Source organism: Epinephelus fuscoguttatus, linkage group LG2 (assembly GCF_011397635.1).
Source record: "Epinephelus fuscoguttatus linkage group LG2, E.fuscoguttatus.final_Chr_v1".
NCBI classification, from domain to species: domain Eukaryota; kingdom Metazoa; phylum Chordata; class Actinopteri; order Perciformes; family Serranidae; genus Epinephelus; species Epinephelus fuscoguttatus.
The window spans coordinates 29,949,567-29,969,447 of NC_064753.1; the positions used below are offsets into that span (position 1 = coordinate 29,949,567).

A 19,881-nucleotide genomic window follows, 5' to 3' on the forward strand; every position below is an offset into this window, starting at 1 on the left:
CCAGGTCTGACCTCCTCCACCCACCCAAGTGCCCACAATATTGCCACAAGCTCTATGGTGACGACTGACATCTGATTTGATGTACAGTCTCCATGTTGTATCTGTAGTTATGGTCTGCTCACCATCAGTGTCACAGGATCACCTCCGTACTTCCTCTCTATTCGGTCTAATATGGATAGAGCTACATCCAGTTCTAGTAAAAGCCATGATGGGCCCACTACTGGGCCCACTGACAAATCCGTCATTCCCACCTTCCATTTTCTGTCACCTATGGAGTGCACTAGACTCCCCCTCCTTACTTTTCCACCCTTCACCCCAAAGTTCCCAGTGCTCCCCCACCAGACACTTAGCAAAAATTAGAGACCTTAGCCCAGCAGTTCAGAGACAATTTGCTCATTCTCAGCTCTAAAGTGGTTTCCCCATTTCAATTAAAAGGGCACTAATAGGTGTAGTTCTAAAAAGCCCTGCCACATATTATGAGCTCCTTGAGAGCAGAGGGTGGTGCTGTTCCATATGCCATACACCCATAATCAGTCGCAGATCTACGTAATGATTGCCCTGTGGATCAGTACATTCCTACCAAACATCTCATGACATTATTGACCTTCTCACACTTTGCACCTGATTTCTTTACATGAACCCTCTATGTCATTCTGTCCTCAAACCAGACACCCACAATGTTTTAAGTCTTTCAGCTGCTTTGGTGCTTTCTTTCTATAGCCAAACACCACATATTTTGATTTAGCCATTGAGATTTTAAAACCCCATTCCTCAGTGCCTGCTATAGTTGCATATAAATGTGACCTTAATTTTAATCACTTTTCCATATGGCTCCGTCATCTGCGAATAAGGATACACCAAAATCATTTCCTACTAAACGAAAATATAATTGATCCTAATGTTAATGGCATTCTGTAAATCAGCTGATCAGCAAACTATAACCTGTAACATGAGGAACATAGGTGGCAAGAGTGTGGACAGCGTTATAGCTGGAGCCAGTGGTGCTAAAGGGGTCCTTTATAATGTGTCTTATGAAATCTCAGAAGAGGAGTTAAAGGTCAGATTGAAGGGAGGGAGAGTGGTTAAAGCAACTCACATGGGAAAGAGAGAAGAGCGAGAAAAGTTCAGCTGTGCTACTGACTTTTCAAGGAGATGAGCTCCTGGAGAAAGACAGTGATTGTTGGTTGACAGTTAGCTATCTGTGCTTCCGAGTCAAGGCATATAAAAGACCATCGTTAAAATGTTATAAATGTCAGACATTCGGCCACATAGCAGCAGTGTGTAGGGGAAACTGCCAGTGCAGGAATATGACAAAGATCATGATATGAAAGAGTGTAATGGTCATTTGAAATGCTGTAGTGGCAGGGGAAATCATGGGGCATCGTTTCGGGGGTGTCCCCATCATGCTAAGGCTGAATTAGCACAGAAGGTCAGGGATGAAAATAAGGTTTCATATGCAACAGTACCAGAGGACTCAATCCTGATTAAAAAGATGGCATTCCTTGCATTCTTTTCAAAGTCAGTGTGGCGAATAAAGAAGTGTTGAGAAACAAGTCAGATGTTGCACGTGAGATAATCGCAATGGCAGAAAAAATTATATGCATCAGTGATGCTCTCCCAGAGGCACTGTGTAAGTATATGTATGCAAATTAGCTGAAAGTCAGTAAGTAAGTAACCAGGAGCCAGAGCAAGGACAGGTCAGATGAGGATTTTCAAAACAAACAAAGACCTGTAGTATTACATAATAGTAGGCCAACAGGACTCCGAGTCAGCTGGGGACAAACTCATGCATAGACCTATAGGCCCTGACAAACCAAGCTGAGGGCAGCCGTCAAAGTTATGTCATTTGTGAGTGTCCGTCACCCTTGTTGGTGCGCTGTGTCCTGCACCATTGCCCCCCCATGTTGATCCCTGTTGACCCCTGTCGACTTTTTTTTTGGGCCAATTCAACATGTTGAATGTTGTTCTGTCAACATTTGTTCAACATGTTGAATCGGCGTTGGCTACAGCCGAAATCACTGTGATTGGCAGTTCAGTTCAGCGCACGAGAAGAGAAACAAAAGTGAGGAAAGTAAACAGAGCTAAAGTCCAGTGAGATTAAAACAAACTTGTAACATAAGTTAAGAATATTTTTTAGCCATTGAGCTCTTCAGCGGAAACGTTTCATGATGGTTTGTGTTATTCTTCAGTGGTGCAGGATAAATATGCTCTGTTCCTTCAACATTGGCTTGTGTTGTTAATGTGCTAACTGGCTAACTTGCCTCAAGACGGTGTTCCTGTTTCCCTTTTTGAATGAGGATTACAAACTACTGCTGGATGACTGTCAGCTGTAGTCTTTGTGGTGTTCATGTCAAACTTTTTTGGCTGAGACTCAGGCAATGCAGCAGGGGGCCTTAGTTGCCACTAGTTCTCTGAAGTCAGTTTGATATGTCTGGACCTTCACCTTAACTGCAAGTAAACTTGCCTTTGTGGGGGAATGGGATATAATGGACAAATACACAATGGGAAGTGATTATATTCCAGTACTAAGCAGGTTTGGAAGAATGTTAATAAGAGAGTCTGCTCAGGAGGTTCAATTACTGGAGGGCAAGGTGGGAAGAATTTTAAGTGAGGACTCAGGAAGAGATAGGAAATGGGAACAGTGGGGATGTGGATAGTTGGAACAGGTCCAAAATAAGGTCATATAGTCAAATGATGGTGCATGATTTCCCTGTCTGTGCTTAAAATAAAGCATACAGGAAGTCGAGGAACAGCCCAGTAGAAAGCAAGGCAATAGAATATTGCTCCCTGGTGAACCACTCAGCCTTGTGTCCTCAACCAGTCTCTGTTCCTGTGCTCGTGGTTTCTGCTCTCTTGTTTTCCGTGGCTGTGTGGAGAGACTTCCAGTCAGCTCTTTGTGAGTTTACCTCTTTTTCCAGAGCTGTGAAGTGATTCGCTGTGTGGCAGCATACACCGCCTTTGTGTGCGCACCACAGAGACTGCTTATCGTCATTTCTGGTTCCTCGACTCTTCTCACTCAATGACGTCTCCTGTCTGCTCCCCCCACGATACAGCTACATACAACTGAACTGTTTGGTGTGTGTGTGCGTCCAGCAGATGTCAGATATTCTCCTGCTCTTTGCTTTGGTGTGGCTCGCCAAACCTATCCTGTGCCTCGGGAGGCCTCAAGCCAAGGAGTTGAACTTTGTCACTGTTTAACCTGCCTGCTTATTCTGTGTGTTACTACAAGCTGTCCTTTTGACTGCGGTGTTGCATTTGGGTTCCTACCACACCTATGACATCTGCCTGGCATGGGCTGGCTTCTGGTTTAGCACCCTGTGCACAGAAGCTTGCAGCTGATAGCTTATTTTATTTATTCCACTGTACACTTTGCAATTGTTGTTCAGAGTCTTCAACTCTTCTTAGTAGCTCAGCTACAGCTCCACCGAGGCTCCTGTCAAAGTTTGTGAGGAACAGAGTAAGAATACCACTCTGGACCTGTACAGGCTGCTGGTTGATACCCCGACTAATGTCCCCCACAAACTCAATCCTACTGCAAGTCGTGAAATCCCAAACTCCAAATCCAATACTGTTTAATCAATCTAAGGATAGGTCAAAACTGCACAGACTTAAATCCAACCTAACCAGTAAAGCAAACAAATTAAAAACTTGCATCTGCACTCCCCTTCTGTCCATCAACTGCCTCAGCTCCTGGAGGTAGATACTTTGCTTTCCTCTGGAAGTAGGGGTGCACTAACACGTGTATCACCAATGCATACTGGTCTGTGTTGGTGCAGCCAGTTAACCCACTGCCTGCAGTATATTACAATTATAGTTTCTACTACTTAGACGTGTCATACAGTCATAATTCATAGTATCTGAAGTATCTGCATTAGTAGTGCTAGTGTAATTCAGTTGCTTGTTATGTCTGAAGCTAAAGAGGGATGTGATCACTCATCAAAGAATATGTAAACAAGAGGCACATTACTTTAAGAACCGTTTTGACTGTTACAGATAAGCCAGTACAGAAGTATGATTCTGAACCCTTTAAGTAGAAGGCAGGAACCCTCTCAAGATGTATGGTGACACAATGATCTCCTAAACAAGTATATTATAGTGATGCATTTTAATCTGTAATCTCTGATGAACTGTCGTTGTGTCGTGTTTGCATTTGGGCTTTGTAGTGTCATTAAAATGTGAAAAAGCATCGACTAATGGATTAAACTGGAAGTTGGCAGTTGAGTCCTCTGAAATGAGGCAAAGGAAATCCAGCCCTCTGAATCTCTGCCATCCTTTAGCTCTTTCTGAAAATATGGAGTTGCAAAGGAAACAGCTCTGCAGAGTCAAGTGGGAGTCTTCAGCTTCAGTATGTGTATTTTCTGAGTCTCTTTTCAGAAGCCTCACTGAGACCACTTTTTTTTTGAAACAAGTGCATTACTGGCATTACAAAGAAACTCAAGCTTGCAAACTATTATATATTTTAAGATTCTTAAATATCAATCTATGTCAGGGGTCTTCTACGTTTTTAGGCCAAGGAAACCCTTAGCTCAAAGACAGATGGAGCAGGGACCCTCTATATACTGCATTCTGAGTTGCACTTGAGAAAATGCTCAACATGGGTGGAGTCAAACGCTGAGCGCCACCCTCCGTTGACCACAGTAGCCTGGAAAAGAGCAATATGGAGCTCTGATTTTATTAGCCTAATTTACGCACTACTATGGATCCCGCTACTTTTCTTGCCAAATCCTGTCCTACGAAATCCCTGAAAAAGCAGACAAAGTCCACAGCTCCACATCCAGGGATATGTGGACACTGGAGAAAAGCCAAGGGCTGTAGGCACAAACTCTGCCGCCCTCCTTCCGGTTCTCTGGTAGAGAAGCAGAGTTCACCCTGGGTCAGAGGGGCTTCTTGAGGGCGAGTTGAGAGCCAGGGCCAGCAGAGCATGTTGGAGAACCAGAGGGAGTGTCCACACACGCCTGGATGTGGAGCCTCTCACCCGCTAGGACTGCCTCTCCAGCTCTGGTAAAACCTCCAGCACACGACGTGGACCCTGGCTTGACTCTCAGCCACCTGGCTCTATCCCACAGCCTATAAGCAGCCTCCGCAAAGAGGTCAGTTTTAGGAATATGAGATTTTGCAATTAATAGAATCAAACTGATGATTTAGAATTGATTTACTTTGGTAGATAGGTAAGTAAAAAAGCCAAACAATATATTTTAAGTATGCATTTCTGCAAGTGCAGAATAAATGACCTGCAGCAACTGATGTGTTTTATAACCAATACTCTTTGCTGCAGGTTAATCTTCACATACTTATAATTTAAGTAGCTATTGTGTTATTAAATAACAGATATTTGACTCATCTTAACTTCGGCAGCGAGCACAGATTTCACAAACAACCAACCGTTTGTCACAGAGTGGTTAAAAGCAACGTTGATCGATACACAAATACAAAAAACACATTAATAAAACACCCACAGACTAACTAAGTAATTCTACTTTATGAGACAGGCCAAAGGTCTGCCATTGGAGTTATCAAAGAGACACCTCCCATCCACTGTCTCATTTGACCCATGCAACCTCTGTGAGGCTCAACAGCAGATTATGTTCTCTATCAAACCTACTGCACACTCATAATACATTGCACCTACACTTGGGCTTAAATATAGCTCAGAACAATTCATGCCACCTTTACTCAAAAACTGTACTCAGCAGTCCTAAAACTGATGACACATTCTTTGCATCAAATCCAAAACACATACTTTTTTCCAGGATGGGCTCATTTGGCAAAATCTAATCAGTGCAGTTTTTAGTCCATTGCACTTGGCATCAAAAGCTAAACAGCTTTTACAAATAGCTAAAGTAAAGTAAAGTAGAGTAAAGTAGAGTGATTCTCTGCATAAATGTGCCTACAACATACACTATCCTTTAGGAGAAACTGAATAGACCCTTGATTATACACATTCATGATCAAAAGTGTGGACTCCAGTCACATGACCTTGAACTTGAGTCAGACTCGAGTCACAAATGTAATGACTTTAGATTTGATAAAATCAAAGAAGACTTGAAACTCAACCTGGACTTCGACTACAATGACTTAGACTTAAGTCTTTTGACTTTCCTCAAGCCCAAAGATTAAAAAGTGTGCTACGGATCAATTCATTTGCCTTCATTTCTTGAATCAAGTAATGTTAATGCTACTCATTTCCAGGTAGTCGACACTTAATTCCTCAGATCCACTCTGTGTGAACCAATCCGACAGCATCCAGTCAAGTTGCAGGACAGAACTATGAAACATGAAAAACTAAAATTTGCTTACTGAGAGCCGGTTGGAAAAAATGATACCAAAGATGATACATTGGTCTCATTAAATCCTGCTACTTCCATCTAGGAAATATTATCAAAATCAAATCAGTTGTCTTTTCCTGACCTAGAGGGGGGCTGGAGCCTATCCCAGCTGACACTGGGCAAGAGGTGGGGTACACCCTGGCCAGGTCGCCAGACTATCACAGGGCTGACACATAGAGACAGACGACCATTCACACTCACATTCACACCTACAGACAATTTAGAGTTATCAATTAACCTAGTCCCCAATCTGCATGTCTTTGGACTGTGGGAGGAAGCCGGAGTACCTGGAGAAAACCCACACTGACATGGGGAGAACATGCAAATTCTGCACAGGACTTGACTTGGAAATTGTCCATCTTGACTTGGGACTTGAGACTTACTTGTGACTTACACCCACTTCTGCTCATAATACATTTACACTCTATTATACTCTTATGACTATACTCAGGCTTAACTGTAACCTAACAATTTATAGCAGTGTGACCAGCATGTACAGATAACCTGTAACATCAACTACAGTTTCTGGCTCATTTAAACAGACAGTTATCAAAACACTGACAACAGTATGTGACAAGTACATGCTCAGAAAGATATGACATCAGTTCACAGTTATTTTCATGGTTTGTAGTTTATTCCATTACAGGCAGGGCAGTGAGGGGGGGAGGGGATTAAATACATTCTCATTGTGGGGCAGGAAAGGAGGGGAAGCAAACCAGGTAAACATGGACAAGACACAGTTGAATTATTCTTCTTTCAATATAGACCAATTTGTAATTTTGCCAATAGTTTGAATATATAACTTTCAGATGAAATATTTTTTTTCTTTATGTCAATACTAATATCTTTTAATATTATCTCCTTATTGTTATATAGTTGTTTTCTACATGACTCTATTGGAATTCTTTTTTTTTTAGACATCTGCATAAATAATTACACATAGAACATGGTGCTGTACACATCATGGTGGAAAGTATCATAGTGCTTTCTCTCAGCAGTGTTTTAGTGTATGACCGGCTGTGAGCAGAACCACTGAATGTAGGAAATTGCTGGCCCAACTTTAGTGTATCTTGTGAGAGTCTACTGGGACTGGCAGCATGATTTGAGTAGTGTCAGACTGTAAACTGGCTGGAAATGTCTGCTGTGAGTAACCACAGCAAATCTTAGTCCAAATAAAGAGACTGTGCAGATCACTATGGTGACTCCAGGCTCTGACGGTGGCGCCGCACCAAAGGTCACTTTGAGCAGGCTGTCACTCTGCAGCGTGTCTCACCACTATGAAACATTTGTAAAAAGAGCATATTGTCACCATGCCATGGCAGAATGTCAAATACTTTTCCACTCGGACAGAAAAAAAGCTGAAATATATAACTCCTCACATTTGGGAGAGTCTAAAAAGTTCCCCACACTGTCCCCCAAAAAAACTGAGATAAAAACCACTGACATCAAACCAATCTGTTGCAAGAGCAATAAGGATAATAATACCATCAAATATAGCAATAAAAGTGATAACAACATTAACTGTAATAAATAATGCAAATTGTGAGCCACCTGTTACACCCAGAGTGATATGGAAGAGCGTATGCCACGCACAGTTATTTAGAATCGGCATACGTGATGTTCGAGCCCATTCATTCAGTCCAACCTCAAGGCTGTTTGAGATGAACCACATTAAAGGGAAGCAAACACCTTGACGTCCAAGATGACTGAGAAGACCTTGAGAACAAGAGAGATGATATCCTGGGACACGTTTAGGATACACAGTTTGGTCCTGTCTGCTGACCTGGGCATTTTATAAGCCTCTATAATGTTTGACTCTACATATATTATAATTTCTGGACATGTTTCGAGCTTATTTACTGTGACTTAATGACAAGACTTGTTCTATACCAGCCATGCTACTCTGAAATGCATAAAGCATGCAGACCCTGACCCGGGGGCTCTCCAAAAGAGAAAGGTACAGTAGTTATGAGACTAGGATGACTATTAGCAAGTTCATTATTGGTTCAAACCCAAGGTACAGAGGTTGTGTTTTCGACATGAAAGCCATAGCAGTGTTTTAAGGTCAAGATGGCATCTTTTCCGTGGTGTTGCTGTGTAACAGTCTACATGGGAACCAACAGAATGGGAAGGAGATAATGAACTTAGCTTGTGTTTAAATAAAGCAATATCCATATACATATACAAAACTACATCTCATAAATACATTTGGCAATACAGTGTATTAAATTTTTTGGCAAAGGGGGGTAAATTGAGCAATATGATGTGTGCAAGAGTATCCAAATGTCAATCTAAGTGGCTTATTGACAGTTTCTCTTTAAAAATAAAGAAAAAAAAAAAAACTTCATGCACTATAAAGAGTAACCAAAAGACTCAAAAACATCCATAGGCGTCTGTAATAACTTTGTCACAATCACTAAATTTTTAAGACACATGAATTCTCACCAACGTAACACACTTACTCTCTTTCTCAAAGTCAATTCTTTATAGACCTGAGGAACATTTCATAATGGTCTTCTCGCTTCTGTTGATTGACGAATATGTCCATCTTCACATTCCTGATTTGAAAAAATAAAGTGAAATAAAAGCTGGACAAAATTTCCGGAGCTGCTGAGGGTGCAGGAAGTTGTACAGTACATCAACCCAGATGATGTGCCTATGCTAACCTCTTCTACAGTGTTAGTTTTTGAATCCCTGCTCAGTTAAGTATTCTCCCTTTGATTTTTGTTAAGTCGGGGAATTGATGTAATGCTGACTGACGCGTCCCTACGTGGGTGAGACGGCATTGTTTTGGAATGGCATTATGAAGCTACAGTTATTTATATTCACCCAAAAGCAGTACAGCCCCCTGGCATGCAGAGAGAGGTATCTTTTTTTTTTTAGTCATTGCAATAGTGTGAAAATGCTATAAACAGCGTTCACAGGGGGACAACCTGAAGAATGGAGATAGTTTGTGAGTTGGTCAGTCAAGTTCTGTCATTGGACCTCTGATGAGTGACTGCATTCCATCGCATGCATGTACTGTGATATGTTTTACATTTTGGATGACTGCACCTCTTAATTTAGAGCAAAGGATATTGGAGTCTCGGGAGCACACTACACCATAGATGATAGTGTGTTCTCTTCAGGACAGTGGCAAGGGCTAGATGTTCGTAGGGAGTGCATGGCCGGCAGGGCGCCTTCGCCGGGGGAAAGGTCGTTGAGCTCCTCAGACGACGAGAGAGGGAAGGATGGTGACAAAGAGATGCCCGAAGACGGGTCAGCAGATCCAGCAAAAGTGCGTGGGGGCTTAGGGACTAGGTTAGGCTCCAGTGTTGCTCTGGCCAGAAGTTGCTTGTCATCCAATGGCTGTCCATCTCCGAGACACTCACCTTGCCCGAAGGAGCCCCGGCCTGACTCTGACTCCCCGTCAGATAGCTCCAGAGGTGGTGAGCTGCTGCCGTCCAGTCTGAATAGAGAGTCTAAGTACTGGGCGAACTCCAGCACTGCCTGGCTGGGGTTTCCATTGGATAGTTGGGGTGGAGGAGTAGAAGCTGCCGGCCTGCTCTCTGCACTTTTCTCTGCTGCCTCCAGCTCCCAATCCTCATTTTCTCTATCCATCTGTCTAGAACCAATTTGTGGGCTGAGGGGAGCGTTGGGAGTGCTCCCTGGGCTGTAGACACCAGGCATCTGTTGGTGATCCCCGTCAGGAAGCATTCTTCGGTTGGCGTTAGGCTCTTGCTTGAAAGGCTGAGCCAAGGCGCTCTGGTTTAGCAGAGATGGGGATTGATGTCCGCTGTAGCGAGGTGTGGCAGGAGACAGCCGCATGGGGTATTCTGGGGTGGATCTGGACTCCAGTGGGGAAAAGAAAGGCCCAACCTCACCCAGGTGCTCTGGCGTTTCCTGGCAGAGGCAGTCAGCAGCCAGCAGTTCAGTGCGAGAGCTGAGAGACGGGTTCTCCTCGGGGATAGGGGCATCCAAAGGGAACGGGAGGCTGCTTAGCATCGGTGAGCCCCTTAGCGCAGCTGAGGAGCGTCGGGAATCCAGACTGTAGAGGGATTCGGCATCTGAGAGACTCTCCATGACGGCCAGAGGTGCTTTGCGGTCCCTCAGCTCCACCGCCAGGCGCTCCCGTGCTCCACGCAGCACTACAGGCACTGGGGGAGGAGGGCACTCAGAGAAACCATCCAGAGATATTTCAGACTGGGCACACGAACTAGAGGAGAGGAGAAGAAGGGGTTGGAGAGTAGTGACGGGGAATGGAAGGGAGAGGGGGATCCAAAACACAAGACAGACATGAAAAGTGGGTCAAAACAACTTACGGAGGGTTAGAAAAGGGAAGAACAGTCAAGTGTTAGTCTTAAACCACATCTAGATTCTACAAACTAGGTGGACACCAGCAAAACATCGACTAAATGGAAGGAAGAACAGAGAAAAGGAGAGACTGGGAGGCCAGGAGTGTATGCTAGTGCTCTTGTATTAGCATCTAATACAGGAGTACATCATAATTCAACCATCACTACCAGGAGTTCACACTGACTTTGGACAGGGGCTAAACCAGAGGGGGCGAGGTGGAAACTGAATACTACCATACGTTGTAACTGCTCTGTGGTCAGACAGCGTGCATGCGTGCATGAGAGAAGGGAGCACATTATGCAAAATTAGTATTAGCATGCTCTGCTTACCGTGACAATGGTTTTTGTCTTGTTTTTTAAACGGAACAGACAGAAACGATGATTTTGAGAAAACAATAAAGTAGCAGTTAGTAGCAGTAGTATTGTTTAGTACTGGCTAGAAAGTTAAAATTATACATGTCCCCATGATTATCCCTACAGCTTAGGAAGAGGCTTGCTCCATCAGATATTAAGTTAGAGGGGAAACTGAATATACAGAGGATCAAAAAACACTGTTTCATATATTTTTTTAGGCTCCAACACACCCACAGTGGTGCCTGGTGTACTAACCGAACACTACTGTTCCTGCGGTGGTGGGTTGTAGGCGTCGGCTGCTGAGAAGTTGTTGTTGTATCCACGAACAGGCTCTCTGGGTTCAAGTCCACTTCTGTGGGGCTCACCATGATCTTGGCTGCTGATAGCAAAGCTGTTTTCCCTTTGTTGTAGTTCTCCAGCACCTGTCACAAGCACAGAGGTGTACACAGACACGTGACTCGACAGACAGAACAGGGGCGATGAGAGCAAGTGAGCGGGGAGGATGTGCACTGAGAATCAACCTGAGCAGAATAGTAATTGTATGAATAAAGATACACAGGCTCAGTTCTAACTGGAAAAACAGATTTCGCTGCCTTAATTTAAGTTAAAATCACATAACTGTTGCACCAAACTCATAGACATTCAAAATATTTTTGCTTGCTTGCTTAATTTTGCAGACCAAACAAATATTTTTCAGTGGTTTTTCTGCTCCTTTCTCAAATAACAGAATGCACATGAATCTCATTTACTGGTGGAAATAAGTTGCAATTTTTCCTTTAAAAAATATGCCCCATTCTTTTATGTCAGCACGTGGCCAACAATGATTTGAGGAACGTGAACACACACACAGCCACGGGCAGTTTCCCTCCATGGAAACGTGTATCATTTATCAGGTACATAAGTGTTGCATAATATAAGACCACACGTCTAGTTACATTTGGATCACCCTTTCCAACATTACAGTTGCCCTTCATTGAGTGCGTTTACATGGACATTAATAACCTGTTTATAATCTGTTTTTTGGAGTATGCTGTTTATGTGTTTGAGCATCTAAATGCCATATTCCACTTATGAGAAACCCAAATATGCTAGCTGGAATACTATGGGGAATACAAACAACCCAATTCTCTATGCTCATGTAAACACCATATCCAGAATATGATCATAACCTGGATAAGCCCTACAAACGGGTTATTCATGTACATGTAATCGCACTCAATGACATTATCCAAGAAACCACTACATCTATATTTAACTGCAGATATGATTACATCTATTATTATAGCGTTAAAAAAACACAGAGTAGTTCAGATAAATGTAAGTGCAACTTAATGGTCGGCTTACACCTACTCCAACTGACATTAAACACCCACAACGGAGTCATGATGCCTGAGCAAGAACTACGCAAGACCTACAGTATGATGAGGGATAGTAAACCATGATATGCAACTTCAAAAAAAAAAAAAAAGGGCTTGTCCCACAAAATCTCAACAGTGTTGTGTTAATAGTTATAAATGTGAGGAGAACAAACACAAACGGCAAATCACATCAACACACAAACATACATGTATTTGGTTAACTTTAATGAGTTATAACACTTGGTGGAAGCACATGATGGTATAAACACAAAGGAAACATACAGTTCACGTGACAGTGGAACACTAGATGTAAATGAATGTAAACAAAGATGGAAAATTAAACAGAGACAGGCTCAGTTATTTAAAACATGGCATTAGAACAAACATGTATTTATGTTTGGGGTATGCAGATGGTTTCACATCATAAATTAAAAAACGATGATGTTACATGTGCGAGTGTGACCGATGATACATGAGGACAAGATTGCCGTAAGTGTGAACTACAGCAAATATTTGGCACCAACAGTATCAAACATCATCTGCAGTTGCAGGCACATTGAGTTAAAATAACAAAACAAAAAAAACACAAAGCATGAGACTGCAGACTGAACACCCAAAGAGAGAAAATTATACTTGGGAGTTTTGCATAACGCAATAATGTACTGCAATCCCTACAGCCATATTTTCATATGACATACATAATTTATGAAAGCACATTCTGACATAGCGTTATGAAATGCACAGTGAAGAGCGTGAAAATATAATCCCAGTTTCAGTCTCGTTAATAAAAGCCCTCCACTGTACCCAGTCAGTAATAACAGGAAATTAGAAATTTGTTGGACTCTGTGAGCAGCAATTTTACAGCAGAGCAGTGGAGCCGAGCAGAGTACTCCGTATTTACACATTTCTTCCCCCATGTTACTCCATCTGCTGCCGCTGATGAGTAATTGACAATTCCTTGAAGGGATTATGATTGAGGAAAGGCTGAATATGTGCTTTCAATAAAGGCAAAAAAGGGAAAAGGAGAGCTGCAGCTACTGAAAAACCCAGCCAAGAAGGAAGAAAGAGCAGTTAATGTGGAAGAAATTAGGTTACCATGGAAACTTTGTGAATACAAAGAAAACTTGTTAGCTTGAGGAACAGGGTCAGCAAGTTCATGCCACAGCACTTGACCAAATGTACCGAAGCTGTGAGAGGAACGCAGAAGAATGAAGGGTTGATGTGAAGAAAGTTGGACGATGAATCTCATTAACAAGGGAAATAGTGCAGGTGGGTTTGGACTCATCAAGGGTTGTAAAAAAAAAAAAAAAAGAAGCTATTTTTGTCTCTGCGGTTTGAAGAGATTACATCATCTAATACTGCTATATACACCACGATGTTCAGATATTCCCGGGGCTACTTAGAGATGACTTAACCCCATCACCTTGTTGTTGTGTACACACAGTCCTTGCCTCAACTTGCTTTTGTTAAGTGCTGACATTCTTTGAGTTTCACCTCCCCGTTTCCTACTTTTCTTGGAACACCCTTTCATGGCATCCTGACAGCTTGCCTGGACTTGCAGCACCCAGCCACCAGTTTTATGTGTAAGTGGAAAGAGCAAGAGGAAGTCTTAATCGTAGGAGAGAACATTTTTCCACTTTTTCTCGTGCTTTTTTTTTTTTTTTTTTTTTTAGCAGAGAAACTGGCAGGTTCTCTCCACCTCCTCTATGAGCACTTTTTGAATGTTAGTATCAGTCTTTTAAGAAGGCTTTTCTTCAGGGATTGACACCAAATCCTGAGTATTAAAGGGATAGTTTGGATCTTTTGAAGTGGGGTTGTATGAGATTTTATCCATGGAGAGTGTATTACATACAGTAGATGTGAGTTGGCATGCCCACAGTTCAGAGAAGCAGACCGGTGTCCAACTTGGAAGCTGAGCAATGTACTGCTGTGGAGGGGTCAGCAACAAAACGTATTTCAGCCACCTACAAAATCAATGTCAGTTAAAGTGTACACTATATTAAAAATATTTTCACCCCTTTACCTTCCCTTTACCGTCAGACAGCAATTTCTGACCAGGAATTGAAGCTGTTATAGTAAAACGTCAATTACTAGCCCGGGCTATTATTTGCTTAAATCACTGAACTCAACAGGCCTGTATTTGGGACAGGCCCTTAACTCCTTTTAACAAAACGGTTGCTCAGCAAACATGGGAAATACGATCAAATTGTTCATGTAAATCAGTGTAAATATTACTTCAGATTATATAGATTATGTGTTATGACACTTGTTTCACGACACCTGAGGATAACGGCACCCAGCATACTGACACAACACCACTTCATCCTGTTAAAACAATACAAAATGGCCCCCCCAAAAAATATCTTTAAAAAAAAAAAAAAACCACATTTGAATTTCGTAAATCTGAAAGAATTACGGTCTTCTCTGGTGCTCATGGTTCCAGTAACATTTATATTTGTATGTGCAATCTACACAACTTACAAATGTTAGCTTAAGTGGGTTGTCAACAACTACTACTTATACTACTTACACATCCAAAGAACTTCTGTTAAACTGAACAGCTTGGCAACCAGACCAGGCGTCCAACTGAGACAGGCCTTTCTTTGTCAAAATATGTAGCTACACCAGGCTAGTAAAAGGGACTGGGTGTTTAATTGATTGACTGAAATGGTTTTATGGTATACCGCTCTCTTCAAAGCCAGACTATACTGAGAAAAACAGTGATTTAACATAGCTGAACACAAGAGTTGCTGGCGTACCGCTGCCTCTATCACTGTGTGGCTTAGGTGTTTCAAGAGGTTTGTTTAGATTCTTAAATTTTACACAGTAAAACAAACTAACTAACTGATCGGGGCAGCAGTAGACCAGCAATCACTGTTTTTCTCAATGGAGCCTGGTGGCTTTGACAAGAGTCAGTTTAGGAGCTGAAGCCGTTCACTGCTTAACCGCTGGAACAGTCTATCAGATGGAAAGGTGAAATAGTAAAAATACTCTAAATATAGTGTACACCTAAACTGTTAAAGATGTTTTTATGTGGGACTTTTTTAGGTGGCTAAAATACGTCTTGCTGCTCCCCTCCAACTACAGCAGGACATTGTATAGCTTCCATATCAGCACTTCTGCCGCTTCTCCAAACTGGGGGCGTGCCAACACACATCTACTGTATACAGTACACTGACTATGGATAAGTACCCTCATACTTCAAATAATCCAAACTATCCCTTTAACATCAGGCAGAATGATTTTCCGAATGAACCTCACAGGCATGACATCACGTCATCTCAGTATTAATAGTAACACTGACAGTCTTTAAGTGTTTCACGATAAATTATTCCTTTAACAGACACGACTAGATTGATAAATGTGTTGTGCAGAGAGGCTACTGAAAGCCAAGTCATTAAGTCTATACAAGAGTATCAGAAGGACTGTTTGGTACTTGTAAACTCCAGACTTCATCTTTCTGTGAAGAGCTGTGTGATATTACAATCTCAGAGGGAGTGTTTTCTATCTGAGCACAGTTAGACTCATTAGACAGGATTTCAGAAACAGGAGCAGCAATCACATCCACACAAGGGTGAGAGTCAGATGGGTCTGATTGAGTTTGTGGTGAAATGCATGAATCATCCTTAACTGAGAGCACCCCTGAGTGAGAGTTGGAAGGACTGTTAGAAAGTGGGGGGACAGACACCAAGCACGGCTCTGAGGCAGAGGTGCAGTCTGACAGAGGAGGAGAAGGAGGAAGTACAGACTCAGCTCCTGAAAAAGAGGAAGAAGCAGTGACAGTCAGAGGGACAGAGACAGCCTCAGTCTCTGTGAGGGAGGCGGTGCAAGACAGGTCTTTGTGGGCGGGAGAGGAGGAATCAGAGGGAAGAGGGCTAGAGTTTAATTCTGTTTGTGAGGTTATCAACACAGCGGCACTGCAGGTGGGTTGATCGACTTCCTGTTCCTCTGGCTCCGAGTTTTCCTGCTCAGACAGGGGACAAAATGGTTCCAGTACCTGCAGAAACACCAGAGATATCACACTACAGACTACGTACACACACTTTATACACACACACATACAGAACTTATAATCACCCATCCAGAGACGGACTGACACGAGGCTGAGTCACACAAACAAATGCAAAACCAAGTAAAAACTCCTTGTACAACGAGACGAACAAACTTTACCCACAAGAAAAGCAATCCCCACAGTGGATCTGTTACATGCAAACATACACATTTATACCCTGTTATCAAGTCAAATGTTCAATGCCCGTGAAGACAGTATAAAGACCAAAAACACCATAAAACCAGGAGTGAGCAGTTCCCATGCTTTGAAACTGGAAGAAAACAAACAGTGTTGCAAGTTAAAGGTTAATTATGGATCACATGCATAAATAAAACAACTTCAATCTATCAAAACTCCCAAAAATAAATTTCAGCCGAACACTTAAGGGGCATACCACTGAGAAGAAGATCAATGGAAACCTAAAGTTTTTTCTGTGACTTTGCAACGGTGTGGTTTTTGTGCGATGAAATCGAATCACTTCATTGTATTTGACAATTTCCTTGTTGATTGCTGCCATATCCAGTCATGAGATGTGTAGCTTTAAAGGGACAGGTTAGCCCAAAGTCAAAAATACATATTTCTCCTCCTACCTGAAGTGCGATTAGTAATCTAGATTGTTTTGGTGCAAGTAGAGTGTTGGAGATATCGTTCATAGAGATGACTATTTTCTTTCTACCGAACTACACCCTCCAAGCGTATCACCACTCAGAAGGAAGCATCTACTGCGAGCACACCTAGCACCACTGCGCTAGCGAACACTATAGCTTAGCCAGGGAGGACGCCATTAACATTTACATCTTGCGCTGTCATGAGCACGACCTTTCGTCCATGAGTAGATGCATACTTCCTTCTGCGCGGTGATACAGTTTGGTAGAAGGAAAATAGTTTATGCATGACTGCTTACAACAAAGTCCACTAAAACAATCTAGATTGATAAATAGCACTACATGTAAGAGGAAAAATATGTATTTTGGAGTTTGGGGTGAACTGTCCCTTTAAAGCTGGAGAGACGATAAATGCATCACTGCTCTTAAATGAATTTTCTCTGCTAATATCAAAGTTGTTTGCTGGGCATAAATGAAGGAAAGCTTTCACTTTGGTGACTAATAATACCTGGAAGTCTTTAGAAAAGCATGCATTAATGTGTAACATTCATAAAGGTGTGTGGCCAGACAACCTCTGGATACTGTATTTTTTATTTTAGGAGAAAGCATCAGGGTGATGTGTTACTGAATGTACAAAGTGAGTCCATATTACATTTCTAAAATTAAAGTCTATTTATGATTTAAAATGTTTGGATTGGTACATTTTCAGTTTCTCATATTGCCCAAGTTGAACCTATTAGCCTGAGGAGCTACTGGCATTTACTGTAGGCACAACACAAAGTGAAACACGTCAGAACTTGTCACTGTCACTTTCTAAAACATCTATTAAAGACAGTATTTAGATGTTTAGATGTTAGATGAGATGTTATATCACAGCTGAAACATAACCAAAAATCAGCTGCTAATCTCCAGCTTTAGTTAAAACCATTTAAAAAGTGGTATGCCCCTTTATGAACAATTGTTAAAAAGTATTTGTGAATGCATTTGAATATTTATAGTTAGAGACAATTCACACATACTCATCATCCACCAGCTCAATTTACCCAGTGTTGGAAATCAGGAACAAAATTTAAAAGTCATTTCACCACAGTTTCAAACACTCCCCGAGCCAAATCCATCTGCATGCACACAAGATAAACACAGACCTTGTTTAGGCCCTCCATCACCATGTGGGGCATGTGCTCATTAAGCATGGCGGGTGATATGATGACCTCATCGAAGGCCTTGTTGTCCCCCCACAGAGCTGAGTAGGTTGGCTCCTCCTGCCCACAGCTACAGAAAAGAGAGAGACTGTCAATCACGATGAAAGACAAAGTGAACACACATGCTGACTTAGCAACAGCCTGCCTCGGTGTCCATGTGGGAGACGCATAATCCAGGCTATGACACCACTGAGTGGAATATTTTGTGACAGACTTTAGAAATGAGCTCATTTTAGAAACCAGAACAGACTCACGAGGCAGGGAAAAAAGCTCGCTGGCTGCATATGGCATGACGTACTTTGAGTGAAATTACTCAAAGTACATCAAGAAGAGGACAATGAAGAAATATCCAGTAGCTTCATTGCAGTGTTCTTTTTAATTCCATTATCAGACACAACAAATGCCCATAAGGGTGAAATCTTGTTGTCAGTGTTAAGATAATCTGACAGAACCACTTCTGACTCGAGGTTTTGCGCCAGTTTGCAGAGAGTGGTTAAAAGATTTCAGACTACTTGCTCCTGTAATGGCCAGACAGGCAGCAGCATTGCAGCAGCAGTGAACCACACAGGTCAGAGATCAAACTGTTGCACCTCCACAGACTTCCAGTGTTGGTCTGCAATGCAAGCATTAGTTGCCTCTGTGTTATAGAAGCCACACACACTTAAACCCTACCAGACAGTGTGTAATAGAGATAACAAAACATACATTTTCCAGATGTTTCACAACAGTTCTGACCATCTCACATCCAAAATAATTCTTTTATATTTTTTAAGATATAGCATGACATCCACCTGTTAATCATTAGACCGCTGAAATGTATTCTGGCCTTGAATAACAGCCCAGTGTCGGTACCATAATTTCATGATCTCTACACATTATTTATGATTTATATTTCCCCTTTAAATATATCCACACAGAGTACAAAATTAAAAACACCAGGTTAGAAAAGAAAGTGCAAGAAGCAGGACGACTGTAAAATAAAATAGGATATTAGACAGTGCAGACAGAAGAGTTGGGGAGAGCCACGTGACACACGGTAAACCCACACCGTCCCCAGTATGCAGTGTATACGTTTTCCCACTCAGCTGCCTGTTCTTTAATGTCACAGGTGTGAAACAAACACAAGATTTGCTTTGAGTTAACTGTCCACGCATCCGTTACACAACCACTTCACTGTTTGTGAGCTGGAGTTGTGTGGTACAGATTTATGTTTCGCACAGAGACAAGCTTTAAGCTCCAGTACCCCTCGACTGATCTCGCTTCTGGAATTTTATACATTTATTCATTAAAAAAAAAAAAACATTTGGGGGATTTAATTCCAATAATCTTCAGCCAGCTTTCGAATCCATTTTCTCACCATGTCTCCGGAGGATGGTTGTGCACCACGTGAATGATCCTGCCAGGAGGGTAGAGGGGGGTGGAGGCTGAAAGGGCAATGCTGAGGTCACTGGGGTGGAGCCACAGGCGACTGCTGGGGGGCGCTGCTGGCTGAGACTGAGGATCGTCATCCTCCACTGGAAGCTCTGATTTTGGGATGCATTTGGTGCCTCCCGCAATGATCCTCCACTGTTACAAAGGAAGAAAAAAAAAGCATTTTAGTTACGTAACATAATATCAGAATCTAAATATATCTCCTGTACATTGTATACGT

General features: G+C 42.2%; 1 protein-coding gene across 2 annotated transcripts in view; it reads right to left on the bottom strand.

The window, feature by feature from the left end:
• Positions 1 to 6,952: 6,952 nt before the first annotated feature.
• dagla (diacylglycerol lipase, alpha) overlaps positions 6,953 to 19,881 on the bottom strand; it is a 54,276-nt gene continuing 41,347 nt past the window's right edge. Inside the window, exons 17-21 of one of the 2 annotated variants that reach the window (XM_049565017.1) lie at positions 19,588 to 19,796; positions 18,174 to 18,300; positions 11,270 to 11,436; positions 10,991 to 11,008; positions 6,953 to 10,521 (exon numbers count right to left, since the gene is read on the bottom strand). In XM_049565017.1, coding sequence (XP_049420974.1) covers positions 9,423 to 10,521; positions 10,991 to 11,008; positions 11,270 to 11,436; positions 18,174 to 18,300; positions 19,588 to 19,796 — 1,620 coding nt within the window. In that variant the 3' untranslated portion in view covers positions 6,953 to 9,422. The remainder of the gene's footprint in view (positions 10,522 to 10,990; positions 11,009 to 11,269; positions 11,437 to 18,173; positions 18,301 to 19,587; positions 19,797 to 19,881) is intronic. The other variant, XM_049565025.1, reaches the window with a different exon arrangement.